The sequence below is a fragment of the Triturus cristatus genome, chromosome 6 (assembly GCF_964204655.1).
Source record: "Triturus cristatus chromosome 6, aTriCri1.1, whole genome shotgun sequence".
Lineage (NCBI taxonomy): Eukaryota > Metazoa > Chordata > Amphibia > Caudata > Salamandridae > Triturus > Triturus cristatus.
In genome coordinates this window covers 1,397,430,178-1,397,457,359 of record NC_140589.1, presented here as the reverse complement: position 1 = coordinate 1,397,457,359, position 27,182 = coordinate 1,397,430,178, and the positions used below count along the sequence as shown (strand labels likewise).

General features: G+C 43.9%; 1 protein-coding gene across 2 annotated transcripts in view; it reads left to right on the top strand.

Annotated features, from left to right (window-relative positions):
- Positions 1 to 27,182, top strand: part of CFAP61 (cilia and flagella associated protein 61) — a 2,048,453-nt gene that overhangs the window by 1,685,234 nt on the left and 336,037 nt on the right. For both annotated transcript variants that reach the window (XM_085612416.1, XM_085612415.1), the window contains exon 25: positions 14,835 to 15,040. In XM_085612416.1, the coding sequence (XP_085468542.1) occupies positions 14,835 to 15,040 (206 nt within the window). The remainder of the gene's footprint in view (positions 1 to 14,834; positions 15,041 to 27,182) is intronic.

Here is a 27,182-nt window from a genome sequence, read left to right as displayed (position 1 = left end):
CATTTTCAAATGTTAATATCTCTTTTTTAATCATTGAATTGGTAGGGTAAAATGTAGATGGATTTTTGAGTCCTGTACCACCATATTTTACAACCGAGATGTTGTTGGCAAAATAGTTTTTAAGTCTTATTGAACCAAAAAATGTATACATGTCCAATTTTGTATGGAACAAATCATTTTTGTAAGTGGGAACAAAACTCAGACCTGACGCTAGAACTGTTATTTCTTGTTCCGATAGGATATACGTTGACAAGTTAAAAATTGGTATAGTCTTGTCTTGCTCTACCACTCGTAATATTGGTTGCAGGTCTGGCGGAAGCCGGGCGTGTATTGATTGCGGTACCATCCTCTTTTGGATGACCTTTGTCTCCGAGGTGGACCGCTGCCTCTGCGTTCCTGACCTAAAAAAGAGGACTGGCGAGATGTTGATGGTTGTTGATCGTATTGTCTATAAGGATTTTCAAGTGATTGTTCACTTCCTGTATCTGAATTTGTATCTGAGAAGGTAATTCTCTTTTTTGTTGTTTGATTGAGGCCCTGAGAGGTCTAAAAGTCTTTGTTTAAATAGGGATAAGTCTTTTCTTTGTTATATCTTCTGATATCATTTTGTAGCTTTTCAGTTTTTTTGTGTGCATTAAAGTCCTCAAATTCTATGATGGTTTGTTGGACTTTCTCTAAAAGAAACTTACTGTTGGTGATTGTTGAGTCACCTAGTATTTTCTTCTCAAGGGTCTCTATTTCTTTTGTTAGAATCTTAAGTTGTCTAAGGGCCGTTTCAATACTAAGCACCATCCAGGTGCGTGAGCATCGATTGGCTGAGAAGCCGAAACCTACTTTAAACTCCTCGTCAACTGTAAAAATTATTGGTATATTTCGTATCTGCAGGCCAGTTGGAATGATATTTGCATTCAGGCAATCTGTTAGAAATTTGGCGTGTAATTCAGTACGGACTAGTTTCTTTTTCAGACGCTCAAGCTTGTTGAGGTCTGATTCATAAGGAAGTTGTGTTACTGGTCCTTTGTTGCCTAATAAGGAGGGACCACCTGCTATTTTAAGAATATACTCATCTGAGTAGGACAACGTCTCTGCCTCAGGCATAAATAAATTCTTGTATAATCGTTTCTAGAGAAACCACTTAAAAAAGCGGCCCACAACAGACTACAGTCTGTGCTTAAGACTGATAAGTATAATGGACAACCCAGTCTACCCTTGAGGGCTTGGGCGAAATAGGTAAACAGGTATGTGTGCCTTCAAGGGATTTATTTTAATGTTTAATTCAGTTATTTAGTATCTTTGTTGTAAGCAGGGTATAGTAATTGCCTGCCTGATGAATTATTCTAGATTAGATTAGCAACAATTTTTTATATATATATCTTTCACTTCAATGCACATATAGTGTATTTTGTATAGAAAACAGCAGAAAATGGCAAAAACGGGTGTAAAAGTAATCAAATTTTATCTTTGAAATTTCACAAAGAGTATTCAAAATAATACATACAATGAAAAAAGAAGGCCACAATTAAATAATTCAACCTTCACAATTCCAATTGTCAACACTTTCTCACAATCTAAGTAAAAAATTAATTTGGAAAGGAAAAGTGTTAATGTCGACGATTCAGTCTCTAGGCTTGCGTCGATGAGACCATCTTCAGGACTAAGATGTATTGATAACAGTTGACCCCTAGTAAATTACGGAATAAACATAGATTACCATACAGTTCATTAGACATGTTCACTTTAACACCTATAATAGTCCAACATTTGGTTTTTCTTCTTTTGTTTGTTTAGACTTTGAAGCCGCACCAGGTAATTATGTGTGCAAAAAAACGATCCTCGATACCCAACGGAATAAATATTTAATAACCAGTGCCACAACCATTGCGAATCTAAGGTATACTATATCTCATACCAATTATTCAGCTAAGTAAGCTTTGTACAGCACGCACAAACTATAATTGCATTTATCTTTAATAGACACGTCGTGTGTAGGTTCTGAATCAAGGCTGTTACAGTTTTGCAGATCCTTATCAAAGATATGTCCATACCACAGACTTAAGGTACCTTTTGACATCATGTTTACTTTTAGAGCTATGTTAGATGACCAAATTACTATGACAATAGGCACAACATTAAAGCACCAGAGTGTATATTTGATGAAAGCGAACAAATTCCTGTCAGTATAAAATAACGACTGGAATAGTAATTTCCAGATACACTTAAAATATTTGTTCTTATCCCAAATAATATCGCTGGGCAAATAATGAATGTATGAATGTATATTGGTTTGAAAATAAGGTATACTAAAGAGACTCGAAACATGACTTCAACTTAATGGATGATTTTAGTCCTCTTTCTTTTAAAGAATTGATCGAATGAATAATGTATGTTATGTTAATTGAGATGGTCCGATATCTTGACAATATATCGATTGATATTACAAATATTAGCCACCTTAAATGTTACCAAGAGTAAAAAATTTGAAGGAATCACTCTTTAAATGTTATATTATTGGTTAAAACGTTCTTTAAGTCAGATTTAAAATTCTAAGTGATTGAGCTTCTTTATATGATTTGACTGTGAATGAAATCGCATAGAATTGAGTAAAACATGATAACCATTGGAATTTTAGTAGCAAAAAAGATGTTGATAAGATGTAAATAAATACACATGATTGTAGATGTCATGTTATGATAAAATGCAATTTCTTAAATGAAGATTAGACAATTTTTATATATACGGGTGTTAAAGTGAATTTGTCTAATGAACTGTATGGTAATCTATGTTTATTCCGTACTTTACTAGGGGTCAACTGTTATCAGTACATCTTAGTCCTGAAGAAGGTCTCATCGACGCAAGCCTAGAGCCCGAAACGTCGACATTAACACTTTTCCTTTCCAAATTAGTTTTTTACTTAGATTGTGAGAAAGTGTTGACAATTGGAATTGTGAAGGTTGAATTATTTAATTGTGGCCTTCTTTTTTCATTGTATGTATTATTTTGAATACCCTTTGTGAAATTTCAAAGATAAAATTTGATTACTTTTACACCCGTTTTTTACATTTTCTGCTGTTTTCGATACAAAATACACTATATGTGCATTGAAGTGAAATATAAATATATACAAAATTGTTGCTAATCTAATCTAGAATAATTCATCAGGCAGGTAATTACTATACCCTGCTTACAACAAAGATACTAAATAACTGAATTAAACATTAAAATAAATCCCTTGAAGGCACACATACCTGTTTATTTACTTGTGAGGAGAGGCCCTTTGCCCCAGATTATCTAGCAAGATACTGCCAGAGAATATCTTGACTGCCAGAGATTCGGCTATATCGCACTTTCTACTAAAAGCTGATATTATTCTGGAGTCTGGGAAGAGCTGATGATGATGCGACGTGTGTTTGTCTTTAGCAGGAAACATAGCCTCCCTGACTAATAATAATGATAGTATTGTCCTGTAAACAGGTGTGCAGTGCACTGGTTCTCCCTAAGAAAAGCTAGATGCAAGTTCTACTACTTGATGCTCTCCTAGCCTTGCACACAGAAGTAGTATTTAGGGTGTTAGGTTTTTTAGATGACATTTTAACAATAGTAGAAATGTTCATTTTTTCTTGTTGTTGGCAACATGCATTTGTGCTGTTTTAATTACATTTTGTGTGATTGTTTTAGATGTGCTAAGTAACAGGGTGCACCTGGTGAATAAAACACGTATCTAATAGAGACTTTTAGGGGCAGATTGCTTCCCTTAGAAATTATCCCCAGGCATCAGACTGAATCCAGAAATGTTTTGTGAGCAGTAACACTGCGCGCCGGTAGGTGGTGTCGTTTGGCTCCGCATGGCATCAGCGACATCATCCGCACCTGAAGTGACTTGCGCGGTGCCTATATAGATTGCACCTCAGCAAGCTGATGTTAGTTATTTTCCTTCCGAGCAAGTCAGCGCAGATCTGGAGAGAGCTTTTGGAAACTTGTTATCTGGTGTGGCAGGATTGCCAACGAGAAAGACTGGATTTAACGCCTGCCTTTGGCAAATGTCAGTGACAGACCTGCACTTCATCTGTCTCTGATGTCTTGAGTGGGACCACGACACCAAGACCTACTCCAGTTGGCTCCCCAAAGCCATGAGGGAACGATCACTCAAACTTCTTGCCACTTGAAGAGCGACGCCGCGACGGTCTCAAGCCTGTTGAGATTATGGTCGCAGAGCCATTGATCTTTGTCACACTCAAAGTCGTCCTACTCCATTAAGCCCCACAAGAAGAAGAAGAGCAAGATGTAGAAGTGCTCTTCGACTTCACCTTGTCTGTCAGTCATCTGACGAGACAAGGGAGCAACGTTATTCAAAGCATGGCTCCATGCTTGAGCATGCGTCTGGGCTGTCTCTGAGCCTCCCAAGTTTCCGGTAGCCAGAGCAACCCTCGTCCAATTCCAAGAATTTTAGGAGGCCATGCACCTCAAATTTGAGTAGCCCTTCCCTGCTGGAGTGCCTTCGGGCCCCACAGGTTCGGGAGAGGCCCCTACTGGTTCTGCCAATGGGACCCCTCAGTGCAAGTCGGGCCACTTTGACGAGCCACTGGTGCTGGTCCCACTGTCGATGGTCCCGGTGCTGCTGGCCCAATTCTTATCCCTAACTCTGACACGGAGTGTGGTCGGCAGGCACCTACTGGAGCCATTCCCTACAGGCCGGAGCCTTAGCCCTATTCCTATGGAATTGACTTGGGGAAGAGTTGGAGGAGCCACTGGACTCTGAAGAATACTAACCCTTAGACCCCAATATGGACTGGTGTGAGGATTTGGCGGATGCCAGTGGACTGAACACGTCCCCATATACTGGCTTGGTCTCTCCTCCTACCGTTGCTTTGAAGGAAGGTTCCACATTAGCTATGGTGGTGAGGACAGCGAGGTCCTAGATCTTCCGCTGCCCTCTGTGGCTGTCAAAACTAATGTCTTGACATAGCTGCTTCAACCGGGAGTCACTTCTTTAGAAACGCTTCTCCCATGTAATGAAGCCCTCATGGACGTCTTTCTTAAGGCCTGGTCCAAGCCCTGCACGGGGGCTCTTGTGAACAGGGCAATTGCCTGTTGCCATCGCCTCGTCCCAGGGGATCCCTCTTTCTCACCCAGCACCCACCTCAGAGAGCTTGGTGGTCCAAGCCTCCACATCCTGAGTAAATCCCGGCATATTCACTACCACCCCACCAGATAGGAAATCCTGAAGGCTAGACCCCTTAGGAAAGAAAATGTTTTCATCTGCCAGCCTGGCTTTGCGGTCTTTGAACACTGCATCCCTATTGGGTGGTTACTTCCATTCCCTTTGCGATTTGGTTGCGCAGGTGCTGGCTGTGGTCCAGGAAGAATCCCATGCCATACTCTCCTAGGCTATGGCTGATGGGAGAGACACGGCTAAGTTCACAATCAGATGAGGGCTCTACACAACCAACTCACAAAGCAGAGCAGTTTTTTCACCGGTTAACTTATGGCGCCATGCCTGCATGAGGACAACTGGCTTTTCAGGGCATGTCCAGGCTTTGCTTCAAGGACAGCAGAACTACAGCCAGGTCCTTGGGTCTTTGATTGGCCCCCCATCAGCCCCACTCCACCTTTCACTCCTTGCATGGCCACGGAAGGGGCTTCCATCCACATCTCTACCCACCCACCCACCCAGCCACCACAGCAGGCAAACTTCCCAGCCCCATGCGTGTCCAAATTCTCGGCACCCACAGACTATGTGGGTGAGGCTGCCAGAAGTTGGCCCTGTCCACCAGTCCCCTGGGGCAGTCGCAGCCTCCATCCCTCTGTAGTTTGCCCTTTGACCATCATCGGCAACCAGTCGGCGGCAGAATATGCCATCAGCCACACCAGCGGAAGTCAATAACATCAGACCTCTGGGTTCTCCTGATTGTCCAAAAGGGCTACTCCTTCCCCTTTGTGACCACCCCTCCACCCCTTCCAAACAATTACGACAGGCTGATGGATGGCCATCTCTCCTTACTCCACCAGGAAGTTGCTGCTCGTTTGGCCAAGGGAGCCATAGAGAGGGTGCTGACATCAGAAGTTGGTCATGGATGCTATTTCCACTACTTACAAGAAGAATGGTGACTTTGTCCTATCCTAGACCTGCGCCCTCTCAATTTCCTCCTGAAAAGGAGAAATTAAAAATGCTCAGGCTCGTACAAGTCCTGCATGCCATGGACCCAAGAGACTAGATAGTAGTGTTGGACATGCAGGACACATACTTCCACATCCACATCCTGCCTTAACAACTCTTCTTGGGGTATTTTGAAGCCCAGAAAGGGAAGGGGGTAGAGACATAGATCATTCCCCAATGGACCATTCTTTGTAGCAAAATCTGCTACGCAGTAGCCAAAAAGCAACCCCCTGACGATTTGCATGCTCATTCCACCAGAGCCAACGATGTGACTATTGCATTTGCACGAGAAGTTTCGGTCCTGGACATCAACCAGGTAGCATCCTGGGCAACTCTGCACACATTTACCAAGCACTACTGCCTGGAGAGTCAGGTCCATAGGGGTGGGCACTTTGCCTGTTCGGTTCTGCAGGACGTTTTAATGTGAAATTGTTTCACAGACCCACCTCCAGGAAGGTATTGCTTGGATATCTATTCTAAGGTAAGGAAAACGTGGCTAGAAGTCTCTATCAGATGAACAAGTTACTTACCTTTGGTAAAGCCTTATCTGGTAGAGACACTGTATAGCCGCAGATTCCTTACCGACCCACCCATCCTTACCACTCTGCCAACAGATTCCTAGAGACAAGGCTGTTCCCCATTTTAGGGACCTAGTTGTCCACACAAGTGTTTAGTGATCTTCGTGTCCCGCGCTCCTGGCGTTTAAAGCCGTGAAAAGAAACTGACATCAGCGAACTGGGGTGGCATCTATATAGGCACTGTGCATGTCACTTCCAGCACGGACGACACCGATGATGACACATGAAGCCCAACAATGCACATACCGGCACACAGGCGTACTGATTGTTAAAAATGTCCAGATCCAGTCTGACGCCTGAGGATAATTCTAAGGTAAGGAATCTGTGGCTAGATAGAGTATCTACCAAGTAAGGCGTTACCAAAGGTAAGTAACATGTTCTTTAGTTAAAGTGTCTTTCATTTTCTTAGTGCTGTTTGTGTGTGTGGTATTGAAGATAACGAAATAGGTTGTTTCTAATCTAATCGGTGTCCCTGGATTCCTGTTTTTAGGGACTGTTAGTAACCCAAAAGCATTGACTCCACTTCATATGGATTGGGTGAGGTCCTGCGGGGCTACAAAAACCTGTCTTCCTCATTCAGACATTGGGACATTTGATTACGTCACTCATGTCTCCCATGGTGTGAAAACAGACCTCGTCGAGCTGAGCCAGAGAGTCAGTTTACACAACAATGGATAGTATATAGAGATACATGACAGTATAGAGGGATTCAGGTTTTAATGGAGAGGTATAGTGGAGAGCAAATAAAAGTGGCTGGGGTTATAGAGGAGAAAGAGTGATAGAGTGGCCCAATAGTAGAAAGATAGTGGGAGAGCAAATGGATAGATGGAGAGGTAGCAGGGACAAAGGAAAGGGCAGGATAGTAGAGACATACCATAGAGAATGGAAAGTAGAGCGATAATGGGGTAGAGTGGAAAAATATAGATTAAAAGGGAGAGATAAAAGCGGAGAAAAACGACAGAAGAGAAAGGCAGCGGTGAGAACAGTAAAAGGGTAAGCAGAGTGGAGATGTACAGGGGAAATTCGAGGAACAAATGAAATGGGGCAGAAGATGATACACAGGAAGTGAGACGAGCGAAGCTTGCAAATATACAAGGAAGGATGTAGAGATGCCAGAAGACTTATAATAGAGCAACAAGGGCTTAGAGACATAGGGGAGAGTGGGGGCGAGTGACGGATGGAAGATCTCCACAGAAGATACAGAGATGCATCAGATAATGGGAGAATGTAGGAAAAAGTTAATGGAGGGGAGAAAAGAAAGGGGAATGAAAAGGTCACAAGTGATTCGGGAGAAAAAAGAAAGGTTAAGAGCTAAAAACAGCGTAGAATCGGAACATCAGTGGAGAATAGGGTGAAGGTCAGTAGAGCAAAGCAGATGGGAGTTTGGTGAGAGAAAAAGGCAGAAAGAGGTGTGATACAGAGGTAGCAAAAGGAGGGATGTGAGGAGATGTGGGGAAGAATTTAGAAGAGTATGGGGAAGTAAATATGTATGGGGTTAAGGAGAGAACATGAAAGAAATGAATAACAGGAGAGAAGGCTAGGGGTGAAATACTGGAGGGCATTGAAACATCAATGGAGAATGGAGGGGGTAGTGAAGAAATAGACGGGGTGAGGAAGTCTTAAATGCAATGTCCAATCCAATCCAAAACAGCTTTATTCGACAGAAGTCATAAAAGCGATACAAAACAAGTACAGGTACATAATACACAGATAAGTTGACAAGAAGACAATATAAAAATGTTACTATTTAAAATATTTACACATTTTTAAAAAGCATATGATACACAAAAAGATCATTGAGGGTAACCTCCAGGGCTACTAATGCTGCTAGCTAATGGTCTTAATTCTAATAACCCATGCCCACCCCAGAAATTTAGCAACGGCCACAACAATTACCGGGTCTGTGCAGGTACGAAGGAGTCTTACAGCTTCTACACTCCATCTAGTACTCAGTAGTTTACACACAGGTCTCAACCATACACGCCTCGGGCCGCGTAGGCAGGGCAAACAAAAAACATGTGTGCTAGGGTTTCCACCTGGGAATTACAGTAAAAACACAAGTTGCTACTTGTAGGCTTCCACCTAGCAGAAAAAGAGTTTAGAGGCAACACTCCCACCCGCATCTGTTAAAATAGTTTCCTATCCAGCACTTTGGTAACGAGAGCCCAGAAGTGTTCTAACCTTGGGGCCGATTTGATGCTCAGAAAATCGTGAGTTAGCGAGAGGGATTTAGCTTCGTGAAATACCTTGGCATTTACCAACTCCCAGTATTTTTCTTTCATAAGCGCTTTAGATGGGAAGGAAGCAGTCAAGGGGTTCTCCCAGAGATCGCTCATCCCTAGTGCCACAAGGGATTTTCTGGTCTCATTAAGCCAAACGATCTTCCGGGAGCCCACCAAAGACATTATATCTAAAAAAATCTCCGCATACTGGGCTAAATCCGGGGGGGTCCACAGGCGACGCCAATAGAGGATAGGACGAAGCCTGGCTACATCGGCTATTGAGTTCTTACCAAGGTCATATCTTAAGGGAACTATAGGTGTGCTCTGGGGGAGAGAAGTGATGCTACGCAAGAACCTGTTTTCCGAGATAGTTAAAGGAGACAGGTTCTCATATCCCCACAGTTCAGCACCATAAAGAGCCGAGCTCACAGCTTTGGCACTGTACACCTGAAGCACAGGTCTAATAGGCTTCGAGGGAGACTTTTTAAATTCGCCAGCTAGAGCTCCAGCAATTTGCCTGTGTTTAAGGGTAGACAAGTCGCGCCGTAATTTCCACGAAAAGTTATTTTGGATGTTAACTCCTAGGTAATTAAAAGCCTGTACTTGTTCTAGCGGATTTTTAAACAAAACAAAATTATTTTTAAAAGATTTATGTGGCCTGAATATCATAAGCTTGGTTTTTTAAATATTAACCTCAAGGCCACGGTCAACACAAAAGGTCTAAAAAATATCCAATGAACGCTGGAGTCCGCAAGGTGTTTTAGCAATTAGAAGCGTATCATCAGCGAACATTAGAATAGGGACCTTAGAGTTGCCAAGAATGGGTGCATCTGCGTGGGCTTTCAAAAGTCGATCCGCTATATTATTGATATATAGGGAAAATAACGTTGGGACCATTGCACAACCTTGCCTGACACCTCTTTGGACAGGGAAGTCCTCAGTTGTTGTTCCCTGCCCTCCCCATCTGATTCTGGCAGAGTTATCCGCATGCAGCCTATGGATCAAGGACAACAAGCCGCCGTGAAGCCCTAGATCTTTCAATGTCAACCAAAGTTTGGGACGTGGTACTAGATCAAAGGCGGCCCTTAGATCCACAAACACCGCATACAAATTCCCCTTGCCCAGGACAACCATCTTCCAGTAGAGAAGGATGAAGCGAAATACTTGATCGATGGTACTAGTGTACTGGCGAAAACCTGCATGGAATGAAGATAAGATATTGTTTGACGCTATCCAGAGATGAACACGGTTGAGGATCAGTCTACCAGTGATCTTCTGGATAGCGTCAATCAAACTAATGGGCCGGTAATTCTCCGGAAGCGAGCGTTCCCCTTTTTGTACACCGGGATTATTTCCGCAGCTTTCCATGAGCTAGGGATTGGGGCACCATGAGCCAGCGCGTTAACAATCAGCTGGATATATCTCCCCCATCTGAGCTTGTCATGCAGGAAGACATCCGCAGGTACACCGTCCGGGCCGGGGGCTTTTCCGGATGCCACGCCAACCAGTGCTAAGTTCACCTCGGAGCTGGTAAAATCATTGTCAGGTTTAAACAACTGGTAGGACCCCTGACTTTCGGAGGGATCAATGGATGCGGCATATTGAGGTTTAAAATACTCAACCCACTTCTCTTGGGAAACATTATTTTGGGGGCACTCCGGCTGACCACCAGAACCCAAATACAATACTCCAAAATAATTTACTATTATTTTGAAGGCTTGCTTCAAGGAGGCCCTCCCATTTTTTCCCATCCCAGAGGCGTTTAGCTCTAGCCACACAATTCTTATAAATGACTCTTCTGTGGCGAACCAGGGAGACGTCCCCGCCCTTCAAAGCATTCCCAAGTAGTAGTCTAGCTTCCCTGCATTCCTTATTATACCAGGAGGCTTGATGGGTAACACCTCTTGGCCCTGGTCTCGCTTTGATAAGGAAATGAGACTTCAGGCTGGTAAATAAACTATCATGCGCAGATGTTACGTCCCATAGATTACCGTTGGAGGCAAGAACTGACTCTATAGTAATAATGGAAGCATCCACCTCTTCTTGGATTTGAGATAAGGTGACGGGGGTTCCCCATGAGACCAGACCATTTCAAACGGCGCATGTCGTTAGATGGCACCACCTCAGGAGGACTCAACTCCCCAACCTCGGCGGGGCCACTATCAACCTTCCACCATCTATCTATTAAACAGAGTGGGTTGTGATCACTCTCCGGAAGGGACACAATCTTCATGTCGACAACGGAGTGCCATAATTTCATGTCAGCCAAAATGTAGTCAATTCGGCTCCTGGTCACTCCATTATTAAAAGTGCAGGCACCCTCGCGGTCACTAGGCATCCTACCATTCAGGGCCCTCAGGCCCCTATCCATACAAAGGGAATTAAACTGAATGGCCACTTCAGGCCACCTTGATAAAGGAGACAACTCCAGAGGGGGGATACCCAAACCTAACTCTTCGTTATCCTGTGTATCCCACTTATTTTCAAGAAGAGGTTCAAACGTTATATTGAAGTCACCTGCTATAATAACAAAGGTATCAGCTGAGTAAAGATCCAACAGGCATAAAAGATCATCAATGACCGAGGATTTAACACCCCTACAGCTCCTTACGTACACATTATAGATGTCAATTTTACCCATTAATCCAAGCTCAAGCCTCAACAGTTGAATATCACGATTACCCGTGTGGAGGAGCTTAGTAGTCAAGCACAATTTACTTCTTAACCAGATAGTTAGGCCCCCTGATGGACGCCCATGGGACCCCTTGGTTGCCGGGATATGGAAATGTAGGTAGCCCACACAAAAGCGTGGCTCTAAGAGCCAGGTCTCCTGGAATAAACAGATATCCATTGTATTAATAAATGTGACCCAATCAGCAATAGCTAGCTTAGAATTTAGGCCAGCAATATTCCAGGAACATAAGGAGCCACCAATCGAGGCATGACCGACAGGATCAGAAACGGTGAGTTGCGCGTCAGCCAAAAGACCACTGGGAGGTTGGTCAAGCCCCTGGCGTAAATCTGGGGCAGAAATAGGGTGACAAATATTAGGGGCTATAGGGACTGGGTACACAGAGTAGGAATAGGGGTCGGTACAAAGGCCGGCCATAGTAGACACTTGGAGCTCATTGGTCACAGCCCGAGCACCTCTAACCCAATGGCCAACATCCCCCTCATCATGAAGTCAGTCAATATTATCCAAGGAAGAACCAGCCACCACCCTGTCGCTACAATGACCACTCTTAGACCCCCCTAGGTCGTACGGGGGGTAACTTCGCAGTTGGATGGTAGAGCCTTCCGGAGGACTGGATCTAAACTCCATGGATAGAAGGTTTTCAGCGAGATAGTTACTTTTAAGAGTTAATTCAATGCAATCAACAGGGACCCTAGATGAAGAAAGTCTAATGGCTCTGGAAATGTCTTCCCTGATGACTGAAAGACATCCCCTAACACGTCTCAACCAATGAATCGCTTTGTTAGTCAACGACTCAGGAGACTCAGTGCCACTAAATGAAGTCAATTTGGGGACGTTGGTCATATAAATTTTATTGGGATAATCCATGGCATTACCCTTAGGTTGGACATTATGTTGAATAATAAAAGCACCCTGGCCAACCAATGACCGCTGGTCAGATTTGACAGGGTCATTTCCCGCCCCCAGCCTCTTTGTACAATTCATTCTAGCCTGCAAAATTCTACTAGCATTAGCTGTTGGACGAACCAAAGGTTGGTTCATTCCAGCCTTAACAGCATTGCTATAAGAGTCAATACCTTTGTGACAGGAGTTGGAAAGCCCTAGACAAGCATCCTGAGGACCTAATGAATCTACTGAAGCAGGTAAAGTAGTACTTGGGATAGAACCAGGGGCAGGGGATGGAACAGCAATACACAACCCAACTTTACTAGTCAGAGACTCTACCACTGATTTCAATAAGCTGATTTCATCCCTCAGCAACTTAACCATCTTTATAAGATCGTGCACGGTGTTATTAGGTGACTCAGCAAGGTTACCAGAAAGGGAATTGGGAGGACATAACAGAGGTTCGGGTAAAGCCACATTACTAACTTCCTGTTCGTTCATCAATGGGGAAAACCTATTAAAACAAGGCACAATAGGAACACAACCCCCAGAAACAACTACAGGAGACAAAGGAGGGCTAACCCCAACAACCGAAACCTCAGAATCAGTCGTTTTGCTGGCACCCTTCGAAGCACTTAGTGTGGCCTTACAGTGAAACATTTCCGGCACAGTAAAAGCTGGTATAGGATTGGCATGTCCAAAGTCAGCAGAGGAAGAAAAGGAAGCGACAACCCGGCTATCGGCCGCCGGTGGCTGATCGCACCCCAAAATAGCCTCACACTCCCCCACCAAATCGCCAATACGCGTCAGAGTCCCTTCCGGATCGGGCTGTTTAGCAGCACGGCGAGGCTTCTTAAGTTTCCGTACTTTGGGCAAAGAACCATTTCCCCCTGGGCCCCCAGAATTTTCAACTAGCTTTCTCTTGCCCATTCAGACGCAGGAACTCCAAGTTAGGGGGAATGACAGGGCAGAGTCACCACACAGTATATATAGTCACCTTATGGTGAAGGTCCGCTCCTTACAGCTTGTCAAATACAACCAAGAGGGGTGGCCCAGCCCGGCCTCTTCCGTCCCCTGACGGCCACAGACGGCCCGCCCTTTGCCCGGGCTTTGCCCGGCGTGACCCGCGCGCGATCCCGCGACGCGGGGGCTCTTGTCTCCTTAAATGCGCCTCCGGTCACGGGAGAGGCGTGTGCAGCTTCCTGGCGCTTGGAATGCTGGAGATTGTGGTTCTCCCCTCACTGCGGCCGCGCCAGAGATCGAAAGTTGCAGCGGCGGCAGGGGAGACAGGCGTCAGGGATTACTTAGTGCAGGTATGGCAGGGTTGTCACGGTTGCCCAGCAAACAAAAGCCCCCGCTCCACCGGAGCTCTCGTCTCCTTAAATGCGCCTCCGGTCACGGGAGAGGCGTGTGCAGCTTCCTGGCGCTTGGAATGCTGGAGATTGTGGTTCTCCCCTCACTGCGGCCGCGCCAGAGATCGAAAGTTGCAGCGGCGGCAGGGGAGACAGGCGTCAGGGATTACTTCGTGCAGGTATGGCAGGGTTGTCACGGTTGCCCAGCAAACAAAAGCAATGTAATATCGAGGAAAACTAAGAGAAGAAGAGATTGAAGATTTTCAGGAAGGATGCAGGGAGATGCGTCTGTAAACCTCCATGGAAGCGATTACATAGTTTAGCAGGTGCGCCAGAGCACTGTGGTGAGCGAAGCCTCTGCATCCAAATTATTCTTGATTTTTACTACCATACCAGGTTGTTAGGCAGCCATTTCTTTCCATCCATTAGTGCCCATGTCACCTCTGCGTCACTGTGTTAGACTCGAACAGTGGGTCTCTAAACTTAATTTTTATGGTGTGTCGCTCGAAACAGATGCCTTGAGGCAACTTATGGTATTTTGTTCTTCTCTTGCACTAACGTGGCATTCATTCAGTAAATATTCTAGGAGCCAAACAAGGCGGGGCTTTGAGCATCTAAATCATTTGAAATAGTTGTTTCTTCATTATCGCTCTGTGAGAGAATAACCAAGTGCATTATAGATGCTCACGATACTTAAGGAGCACAGTCTGATGGAATTGGGAGAGGGTGTAGTGTAACGGCCAGAGCTGCCTGCTTTGGAACTGGAGAACCAGGTTTGAGTCTCTGCATTGGTTCAACAACCTGTGATTCTGGGCAAATTGCTCAATCTCCCCTTACTAAAAAAAGAAATGTGGCCTTGTGTAATGCAACTGGTGCTCATGTAAAGCTGATGCCTTTGGGTTGAGTTTGCGCTATATGAAACTTTTTCTCGCTTTTTATTTATTTCAGGGACAGGAATTAGTGACCGGAAGTGCAGGCGATGGGACTTACTTCAGGCTACACATCAACCATTACAACATGGTGGAAACAGTCACCTGTCTCTCGAAAACACCATTTCCAATCACCAATTACATCTGTTTATATGGAGCGCATGAGAGATTACTCAACAATCTGTGTTCGCGATTTAAGGAGGGGCTGATCACAGATTTTTACAGGTAAGATTAGCTCTGACATCTAACTTTTGTAGTACTCTCACTGCTGTGATTGGTTGTTAAAACAAAACCTCTATAGATTGCTTGGGTACTACGATGTATATATAGGTCTCATAGTATTTTTATCTCCATAGCTGCAAAATAAGAAAACATAGGCAGACGTATCTTCTGTGTCACTGCAGTTATATGAGCAATCACTTGCATATGGATTCTGGAGTATTCAGACCATCAAAGATCGTATTTTATGTGTGCTTGGCACCAACATCTCTGATCTGAGAATACACTATAACCATAATGCTCTTATGGCATCCTTTCCACAAGAAAACGTTGGAATATCGATGCTATATGTAGGAATTTATTTGGGTCTGGGAGTGTCGTCTTGCAATACCTATGCAATCTTGTTATGATATGAGGCAGTCTGTACAATGACCTGTTTCAGTAGTCAGGACATCAAAAACTTTTACTATAAGAGTCACTAAGATTGTATTGGAACCAATTCACCATCATGGCAAATGCCTCTAACAGATCTTGGTCGATTCATGTAGAAGACTTTGTCAGTGTTCTCTGGAGTGCGGGATAGAGCAAGTTCCATGTATGAGGTCTGGAATTACGAGCCATTCAATTGGTGCTCTTCATTGTTCTCCCTTCAGTCCGGTACCAGAATGTTTTAAGTACTCATGTACGATACAACGTTGGTATAAAACATGTGTTTTGAACTATGAAACCATGTAGCATTTATTTTGGGTTTGGAGAAAAGGAGTGTCTGTGGCTCACTTGGTCAGTGTGGACAATTCACGTTTCATTGCACTACACAGATTGATGTCACCCAATCATGAATGGGGATTACAACAAGATATTTTGCTGGTGGTACTTTTCAAATTAGCCACTCAGTTTGTGGATCTAGTTGCCACTAGGGATAAATGCGAATGTGCGTTTATTTGCTCTCTGGTGAACTTTCACAGGGATTCACTCATAGATACATAGCTGGACCTTCCAAGTACACTTTGAATTTTTCTTTAATCTCAGTGCTACCTAGAAAAGTTAGGAAGATAAGGTGACATCGTTCAGAGGTTTTACTGATTGCCCAAACCGGGGTTACAGACCTCCTGAAACTCACTGTGTCCCCTGTGCAAGTTGCCCATGAGAGAGTACCTTCAGTCTGAAACCAGAGAACTGTTTCCCTCAAGCAGGCATATAAGGGACCAACAATAAGAGCTTATGTTTGTCCAGTGGTGGAGGTACTTTACTCGTGTTTTTAATGTAGTCTCTATTTGGGTTTTTTTCTTTCTTTTTTTCTTTTCAATTCAGACTGGTAACTTTGAGAACATTATTTTACTCCAGTATTGGAGCCTTTCATAGATTCACATGCCTGAATCATTCCCTGTCGTCGAGACGGGTGTCTCCGGTACATAAAAAAGCATTGCTTAGTATTATAGCAAACTGAAAAAAGGCCTAGGCCCATTTTCCTTTGCAACCCATAACCTTTGTTATGTAAAAAAGGACTAAACTTGTCCATGAACCAATCAGAGCCTCTCACCCTCTAGAACACTCCTGAGAGAACATTCTGCCCCTCAGATTTTCTACCGCACGTTGTGCTAGGGAGTCTTCTTTGAGCTCTGCTCAAATTCTACAGTTGGTTCTAGATTGAGGAGATTTTTTCAACTGAATTTTCTACATCATCTTTTGGAGAATGGCTGATAAGGAGAAGAAAGGCTTGTTTAGGGCCTGTGCCACCTGTTCAAAGAAGAGATTATATACTGACGATCCTCATAAAGACTGTATATATACTGCCTTTACCCACACCACCAGGCGAAGGAGTGTAAGATATGTCGTACCTTTTCTAATAAGACTCTGAGGGATCGTGAAGGCAGACTGTTAATTTGGCTCCAAAACCTTAAAACCAGGAAGGACGTCGTGTCTAGTGACAGTGATGAGGCGTCAACTGTTTCAAGGAGGTCTCAGAAGAGAGGTAGATCTCCGCAGGCTCATACCTCAGGGGAAAAACCTGAGAAGGCTCTTAAAAAGACCACTTCTGGGTCTTCAGAGCGCAGTCCCTCAAAATCTCCTAAAATTAAGGAAAAGGAGAGCAAGGGTCATGCTTCAGGGGTGAAACAGTCAAAGAAAACAAGTTCTGAGCCTTCAAAATCACCCCTTAAAATTAAACATACGCTTAAAAAGCCAGCGTCTACTTCACCTGAGGAGAAATTAGAAAAATCTACATTGTCGACGGGATCGTCGACGAAGAAAGTAGCGTCGTCGGCGAATAAGAGTGAAGTAAAGGTCATTATTAAACCTATACTCTCGTCGACGGCAGTGTCGACGACGAGAGCGTCGACGACAATGACGACAATGACGACAATGACGACGACCACGACTACATCGTCGATGGCACCGTCGACGATGGTGACAACTACATCGGCGACATCGACGACAATGTCTACAGCGTCGACGGCGGCATCAGCGACGACGGTGTCGTCGGCGGTTACTATGGCAATCTCGTCGACGGGCTCGTCGACGAGGGGAAAAAACCCCAGAAAAGCGGGATTTTGCCAGGAAAAGAAGGATTACCCCGGATATTACGTCTCCTAGTAAGGTAACGCCTCTGGTTCCATCCCATTTATTGGAGGAGGAGGATTCGCAGGAGGATGATAATGAGGGTCCGTTTGGCTATGCAAGTAGCCCCTCTCAGTTACATGTTAAATGTCAGGAGGATGACTGGGAGGATGAGTGTGGGGGTTATCAGGACCGCCCCCGACAACATGATCAGGAAGAGATGGTGAGTGTTCCAGCTTCTCTACTGACGGATTTGCAGTTCATGTTGGATGATTAGAAGAGGAGGCATCCTTTGCCTCATTCTATCCAAAGGATTCCAGAGGCTCTGTCGCACTCTGTTCCATGTACACCAGTGCGAAGACAGGAGGTGCCGGTTCCTAGGCCAATATCACCTTTGCCACAACCGGTTCTAGACACATCTGACGATGAAGAGCAGGAGGAAGGGGAGATAACAGAGCCTAGTAAGGAATGGGATGAGTATCTGATTCCGTCCCCTTCATCTCCGTCACCGAGACCTGTGGATTCCCCTCCGGAGGACATTGGAGGGTTCCATAATCTGATGGAAAGAGCCGCGCAGAGATTTGCGCTCAATATGTCATCAGATAAAGCAGAATGCTTTTTATATGATTTCATGAACCGTTTCGCAAGACGGTTAGATCTCTTCCAATTGTGAGTCATCTATGGGAGGAAGGTCTCAAAGTTATGGAGACGCTGGCAACGATTACTCCAGTGCTTGCTAGGCTGGACAAAAAATACAAAGCGCCTTCGGATGCTCCGGCTTGGTTATTCGGTCACCCCAAACCGGACTCGGTTATAACTCAAGCGGCGCAGCAAAAATCGAGGAATCCGTCTGCTCCAATTTCAGCGCCACCGGACAGAGAGGGTAGGCGCTTAGATAATGCAGGGAAAAGGTTTTCGTCCATGTCTGCTCTTCTGGTCAAGGCAGCAAATACCCTAGCCATCCTGGGCAGGTATGATAGGCAAATGTGGTGCGACTTATCACCATACATAGACAGCATACCTGAAGCGGACAGACAAGAGGCCAGGAAAATCCTCCAGGAAGGTGAAAGGACTTCGCTGAAGTCATAGATTGTGCAATGGACATTGCGACCACGGCCTTCAGATCTCTGGGAGGAGCGGCTGTTTTACGCAGACAAGGATGGTTGAGAGCAACATCTTTTAGGCCTGAAGTCCAGAATGAGATCTTGGATCTTCCGTTCAATGGGGAAGATCTGTTCGGAAAGCATGTGGATGAGGCCTTACAGAGTATCAAGAAGGATACGGAAACAGCGAAATCTTTGGGAACATTACAGTACAGAAAAGTTCCTTTTCGTGGCTCACGAGGTAGGGGCCAAACTTCTTATAGAGGAGGTTATCAACAAGGCCGCTATTCTTCCTACTCCACATCATCTCAACCATATCGTCAACAATATTCACAGAGACAGACAGGAGGTTTCACAAAATCTACTCCTAGAGGTCGAGGAGGTCGCCAAGGGAAAGATACCACCCGAAGACAATGACAATCTGGTGACGCTTATTCCTCATATGTCGCATATTCCCCTGGGTGGAAGAATTTCCTATCATCATCAAAATTGGCAGCAGATAACGACAGACCAATGGGTCCTCCACATAATACAATTCGGTCATACTCTAGAGTTTCTGGAAATCCCCCCTTGTTCACCACCAAGATTTCAAGAGGTCAGGTATTTACATCAGATGCGTCAAGAAATTTGGACAATGCTCCGAAAGGGAGCAATAGAACCGGTACCAAATTCCCAGAAAGGAAGGGGATTTTATTCCCGTTTTTTTCTAATCAAGAAAAACATTCTTCAATGGCGCCCCATTTTGGATCTCAGATCCCTAAATACTTACCTCAAAGATCAAACCTTCAGAATGATCTCCCTCCAGGATATTCTGCTGCTATTAAACCCAGGGGATTATATGACCAAACTGGATTTACGGGATGCGTATTTCCATATCCCAATCCATCCTTCACACAGGCAGTACCTTCGGTTCGTGGTGGCCGAAGATCCTTACCAATTCAAGGTGCTTCCTTTTGGCCTGAAATCAGCCCGAGGATTTTTACAAAATGCCTGGCTCCAGTGGCAGCGGTTCTAAGGAGACAGAAACACCAAGTGTTTCCTTACCTCGACGACTGGCTAGTCAAGGCTCCATCGGCAGCGTCAGCCCAGTTGTCAACAGAGGCTTGCATAGAACTATTTGCCAGATTAGGCCTCACTCTAAACGAGGAGAAGTCAACTCTGCAACCGTCAAGAAATATAACTTTCTTGGGAGCAATTCTGGATACGGAGGTAAACAGAGCGTTCCCCCTCCGAGGAGAGACAGCGGGGAATAATATCTCTATCCCAGGCGTTTATAAAAAGAAGGTCTCTTTCAGTACGCAAGTACAAGTCATTGATGGGAACGATGTCATCTTGCATTCCCCTCGTACCTTGCTGCAGACTACGGATGCGTCCGTTACAAGAGCAGTTGGATCTTCAGTGGCTTCAAGCGACAGGATCCTTCGAGGATATAATCAAAGTGACGCCGATCATGATCCACGCGGCGACATGGTGGACCCGAAAACGAAACATCTTGCAGGGTCTTTCTTTCCTGACTCAACCAGCTCCATTGGTGATTACGACAGATGCGTCCTTGGAAGGATGGGGAGCATTCCTTCAGGATCTGCAGGTCAGCGGTCGTTGGAAAGTGAACGAACAGCAATTGCATATCAACCTTTTGGAGCTCAGAGCCGTCTGCTTAGCATTGTTGGCGTTCCTGCCAAGGATTCAAGGTGCAGCCGTGTTGATAAGAACAGACAACATAACAGCAATGCACTATTTGAACAAACAGGGAGGAACAAGATCACTCTCCCTGTCTCGGGAAGCCCAGTGGATATGGGAATGGGCTCTACGACACGAAGTATCCATTACAGCGGAACATCTTCCAGGGGACCAGAACACCAAGGCGGATACTCTAAGCAGACTAAAGTCTGTCTGTCACGATTGGGAAATCGACAACGGGATTTTGGACAACATCTTCCAGAAATGGGGAACTCCGACAGTAGATCTTTTTGCGACAAGGGAGAACAGAAAATGCCGGTTCTTCGGAGGCTCGCTTCCCCAACGGGGATCTTGGGGGAATGCTTTTTTGATGGCATGGTCAGGCATCTTTGCCTACGCCTTTCCTCCAATTCCCCCCCTGCCGCGGGTTCTTATGAAGATCAAGAAAGAACCATGCAGGTTAATCCTGATAGCTCCGTGGTGGCCCAGACAACATTGGTTTGCGGAGCTTCTTCTACTGTCAGAGGATCGCCCGATTTGCCTGCAACCGATACCTTCTCTGCTGACAATGTTCCAGGGGGAAGTTCTTCATCCGGATCCGAAATCTCTGCATTTAGCAGCCTGGCTCCTGAATACTGTGAATTTCAGCATCTGAACATCCCTATGGAGTGCAGGGAGATTCTATCTAGAGCCAGAGCGGATAGTACAAACAAAACATATCGGATGAAGTGGAAAAGGTTCTGTTTATGGTGCAAAAGGTCTAACATTCATCCGCTGCATTCAGAAGCTCACAAGATTATTCCATACATCTTGCTTTTGGCTAAGTCAGGTTTGGCTCATGCATCTATAAAGGTGCACCTAGCTGCAATTTCACGCTTTAGAAGGACGGCCTCTGGTCCATCTCTGTGGTCTGCTAGAGTCATCAAACAATTTATGAAAGGTCTGTTCTGAGTTTTCCCTCCAATAAAACCTCCACCACCTCTCTGGCAATTGAACGTCATTCTTTCCCAGTTGATGAAGCAGCCCTTTGAGCCACTTCACAGGGCGGAGCTGAAATTTCTTTCCTGGAAAGTTGCGCTTCTCATTGCGCTCACTTCAGCCAGGAGAGTGGGGGAGATTCAGGCTCTCACGGTCCAAGAGCCTTTCTTGCAGTTCAAAGAGGACAGGATAATACTCAGGACTTATCCAAGATTCATCCCTAAGGTTCCAACTGACTTTCATTTGAACGAACCTTTAATTCTCAAAAGATTTTTTCCACAACCATCAACAGCGGCGGAAAGAGCTCTCCACTCGCTGGATGTACAGCGTTGTTTGAAGTTCTATTTGCAGAAAACTAAGCCTTTCCGCAAGTCTTCACAGCTTTTTGTTGCCTACAGCGCACCCAGGAAGGGTTTCCCTTTGTCAAAGAGGGGAATTGCCAGATGGATATCCAGTGCCATAGAGTATTGTCATCAGGCAGCTGGCCAACCTTTGAATGCACGAGTCCGTGCACATTCTACAAGAGCAGTCTCCACCTCTACTGCTCTATTCGCAGGAGTGCCGATCCAGGATATCTGCAGGGCGGCGACCTGGACGAGTACACACACCTTCACCAGGCATTACTGCTTGGATGCAGCCACAGGGAGAGATGTGGCGTTGGGAGAAGCGGTGCTGAGGAACCTTATCCAGTAACGGTGAGCCTTCTTTACCATCCCTCCTTCCGTTATTATGTACTTTGGCACATTTTATTGTTGTTTATTGATTGTATTACCATTTGCAAAGTATTTTTGATATGTGGACTTTGGTTTACAGATACCAGCTTTATCACACTATATATGTTTCCTGGATTCACTTTCTGGGTAACAAAAAATGTGCATTTATTTACTGCTCGCTATTCTGATTCAGGCATGTGAATCTATGAAAGGCTCCAATACTGGAGTAAGAAAACAAGTTACTTACCTGTAACTGTAGTTCTCCAGTATTGGACCTTTCATAGATTCACATGCAACCCACCCTCCTACCCTGAGAGGCTCACCTCGGATTTAGCACAAAGGGTGTTATTGCACAAGTGCACGAAAATCTGAGGGGCAGAAGGTTCTCTCAGGAGGATTCTAGAAGGTGAGAGACTCTGATTGGTTCATGGACAAGTTTAGTCCTTTTTTACATAACGAAGGTTATGGGTTGCAAAGGAAAATGGGCCTAGGCCTTTTTTCAGTTTGCTATAATACTAAGCAATGCTTTTTTATGGGGAACAACCTTTACAACGCAACTTTTACAACGCACTACACTTACAACGCATTTTTTACAACGCAAAATCCACTACAACGCATTCCATTACATCGCATGACACTACAACGCATTTTTTAAAACTACCTTTACAACGCATTCCATTACATCGCATACTACCTTTACAACGCATACCATTACAACGCATAATATTACACTACACTATCCAACACTTACCCTACTGTTGCACCCCCTGGAGTTAGAATAGTAATTTTTACCCCTATACTATCCAACACTTTCCCTACTGTTGCACCCCCTGGAGTTAGAATAATAATTTTTACCCCTATACTATCCAACACTTTCCCTACTGTTGCACCCCCTGGAGTTAGAATAGTAATTTTTACCCCTATACTATCCAACACTTTCCCTACTGTTGCTCCCCCTGGAGTTAGAATAGTAATTTTTACCCCTATACTATCCAACACTTTCCCTACTGTTGCACCCCCTGGAGTTAGAATAGTAATGTTTACCCCTATACTATCTAATACTTACCTTAAATGCAATTTAATATTATGCGTTGTAATGGTATGCGTTGTAAAGGTAGTATGCGTTGTAATGGAATGCGTTGTAAAGGTAGTTTTTAAAAATGCGTTGTAGTGTCATGCTATGTAATGGAATGCGTTGTAATGGATTTTGCGTTGTAAAAAATGCGTTGTAAGTGCATGCGTTGTAAAAGTGTGCGTTGTAACGACATACATCCCTTTTTTATGTACCGGAGACTCCCGTCTCGACGACGGGGAATGATTCAGGCATGTGAATCTATGAAAGGTCCAATACTGGAGAATTACAGTTACAGGTAAGTAACTTGTTTTCTTGTATTGGGAACAGGGTGGACAAGCTTCAGGCTCTGTATGTGAAATCACCCTGTATGCTTTGCGTGTCAGTCAACCTGATCATCGGAAAACATTTATAATCAGAAAATACTTTAGGCATAAAAGTGAACTTGCAGAAACACGTTTGTTTCTTACCCTAGCTTCTCATAGACACAGAAACATTTGCGTCTGTGTTCTTGAATTTGGATACTTTCTGGTAGATTTGTCAGGCAGCCTCTTGGTTTTCCGTGCACACTTTTATGAAGTACAGTTGCTTGTACTAGGATGTGAAGAACAAGGCTCGTTTCGGAGACACCTTTTCAGCAGTTTCTGAGCTGAATTTCTGGTTTGTTCTCAGAACCACCCCCTTCTTATGTAGCCTTGTTATTTGAGACTTTCTAATATGTTGATTTAGTTATTGATTAGAGAAGCAAGCTTCTTTACTTTGGCAATTCTTTTTTGATGGAACCCAAGGAGTCTATTTAATCTCTCCACCTACCCTGTCTATGAGGATAGTTATGCCTTGGATAAACTTACATTGATCTTGCCTTTTTGCTTGGGCATCTATGAAGCAATACTATTTAGGAAAATCTGATATCATTTACATATCTGTTCATTTATGGAGCCACTATCTTACTTTAAAGAGTGATAATCGGTGGCACTACCTTGTTGAAAAAGCATTAACAAAGGTAAGCTACTTTTTTCGCCAGATGAATGATTAACCCCATTTCGTTACCAGAATGAAACAGATCGCTTTTAAGATTTATAAGTTGAAAATGGAAATAAGAAAGGAGAACCCTCTGCCTATAGCGTTTGTGTTGAGAAAATATAGAAAACTAAGATAGTAAAGGCTGTCAGAGTTCATAGAACGGTTATGTTGTGACATTGTTTTGCAAATACCTGCACCTTGTCATTAAAGGCCATACAGACCATCTTAAAGGTAATTGGTTGCCGGACACAAATTGCAGTATACAGGTGAAAGGACAGAGGTTCAAATCTGCAGGTGCTCTCAAGCAGTTGCATTGCATCATTTTGCATACATTAGTGTGACTAAGCATGGACTAAAGTTTACCTAAATATGGGAGTAGGCTAGCACAAGCTGAGATGCAACCCTATAGGGGCAAGGACGGTGCACCATGGAACACAATTCAAGAAGCTTCCAATCTTGCGAAAATAAATCCTTTATTCTTTTTCAATCTTTAAAACAAGGCACAGCCAATGCGTTTCGTTCCAAAGGAACTTCGTCAGGGCTTTTTGCACAATCTTTATATAGGAAAGGCTATCAATCTGTTTCCTTCTAAATTCCTAGTAATCCAAATGTCATAACAAATCAATCTCAAAGCGTAACGGGGCATGAATAATCCCCAGGGTAGCTCGACCAAACAGTCCCACCTGTCTACATGTGTCTTTTCTGGAGAATCCTCCTGATTGCCTTGATGTGAGTCCAACGAAGCTGAGATGCAACCCTAAACAAGATTTTAAAAAAGGTGGGCCTCTTTATTAATACTAGGCACATTTTTACTTAGACTCCTGATGTTTGTTGGAGTAAGTTGATGAAACTACTTTAACCTGGAGAAGCAACTGTTTTTGAAAATCGATTTTTAAAAAAGATTTCTAACTACAGGTGATCGGACAGGGCAGACTAACATCTTATGCTGTAAGCAAAGGGCGTTGGTCCTGCACTCCCATCTGCCATCTAGTCTGAAATGGGTTTCGAGGAATTATAGCCCTTCTATGTCCGAATTGAAAACATTATCTGTTTAAACTGTGCAACAGTGACACTGTAGTCTCATCTATTTTCATGATGACCTTGGTATCATAGTCATTGAAATTGAAGTAAAGCCCATGGGTGAAAATTAACTGACAAGAGGCTTGAAAAAGGTGTTAATGCATGGTAGGAGAGAGTGCGGACCTTTGGAGTACTCCATAGGTATGATGCTATCATTTGGAAGAGAAAGGAACAAAGCCTGGGATGAAATTTGTGAGAAAGAAGGATCTGAACTAATCCAACCACATTCTGTTGAGTTCAACCTGCTTCATGCAACAAATGAAGATGGTATGGTTGACTTTATCAATTGCTTCCGAGAGAGAAGTCTAGAACATCTTCCAGATCTTGGAGATGGATCAGTTCAAGGTTCAGGTTTTCTAAGAGGATGCATAGAAAATATAAGAGGAAGCACTGTTCCTCACATCACTGTTAGAAAAGAAAGAGGCAAAGAGAGCCTTATTCCATCGATATATCCAACCAGTTGCCTGCATTGCAACCTATCTCTCAACAGGTTTGTTTCTCTATTCTTTTGGCTCCTGTCGAGTTAATTGAAGCTTTCAAAAAAGCAAAGCTGAACATTTTCATCGTTCCTCTATCTTATATGCCTTTGTCAACACCCAAGGTGGCAGCAGCCTAGTTGGCACCACTGCTATTGAGCGATGTACCACCAACAGCTTTAGCATCATCCCCTGCACCTTTCCTATCCTCAAAGACCTCAATCTTGATTTTCGAAGCTGGCATCTTCACCAACTTCTGACTCAAAAATAAAGTCAGCATTAGCTGCATTGTTACTAGTGTCACTGTATGCTGCTTATTTGAGATAGCAAGCATCTTACAAGGCAAAAGACTTGACTTTAATCTACAAAAAAGAATATCTTTTACTCCCCGCTCTTTTATCGGAGTCTTTAAAGACATTCAGTTCTGATTCCAATGCACTGACTTTTATAAATCCCTTTAACAGAGGGACTGATGATGACATAACATAACATGTGTATTTGTAAAGCACACTTATCACCCATGGGTCTCAAGGCGCAGAATAACCGATGTTTATTTACAACACACATAGGGGTGAACTATTTCCTCCTCTTGATTCAAATTCTGTTTTACCTGAGAGCTTAAAGGTACAGGCATCAACTGTAACATTGTGGCACAATAATATACTAACTAGTCTCACAGACATGGAATCTAAAGAGTGACTCACTGAAGGGAAAGTGACTGCTTCTGGGATCCCTGCTCTATGGTACTCCAGCACTACATGTTTTGGCATGTTACACTCCTACTTTTTGAGACACAGTGGCAGTATCAGTTCAGAGTATGCCTGATCATTTAAAAACTCTTCTTAGTGTGTTTCTTCAGGCTGGGATTTGAAATATCCAAGCTATAGTGGAATTCATAGGCAAGGGCTATGGAGTCTGAAGCAGGCATTACGTAACTAGCTTGGATGAGGACTACATGTATCTCTGATGACATCTAATGCAAGTTGATGGATATACCAATCAACAGCTATCTCCTTTTTCGAGAGAAGGCTGATGATTTTCTCGAAGGTTCGAACAGAGTTGTCAGCTGCCAGGCTCTGAGACTAGAATCCTCTCTAGGAAATTTCCATAAACAAACAGATATTCCATCAGTAACAACAAACTCCATGAGATCAAGATGGACTTTACTAAGATGCATTCGTTAATCTACTGTCATGCTATTATTGCCCTCAATGTTGTCACTGATTCATGGCTTGTGTAATATTATACTAAATACCAATAAAGCTTATTTAGAAAAATATGTAAAAAAAAAAACAACAAACTCCATAGGCCTTTTTCACTCCTAATGAGATTGAAGTTCTGGAAAGAACAGACAAGGAAAGACTTCCTTCTCCTTGTCCTCTATCCTTTCTGTAGCAAATGCTTACTGGACGTTTAAGCAATGGAGATTTATACAAAACCTGTTTAGGGTAGAATGGCAGGATTTCT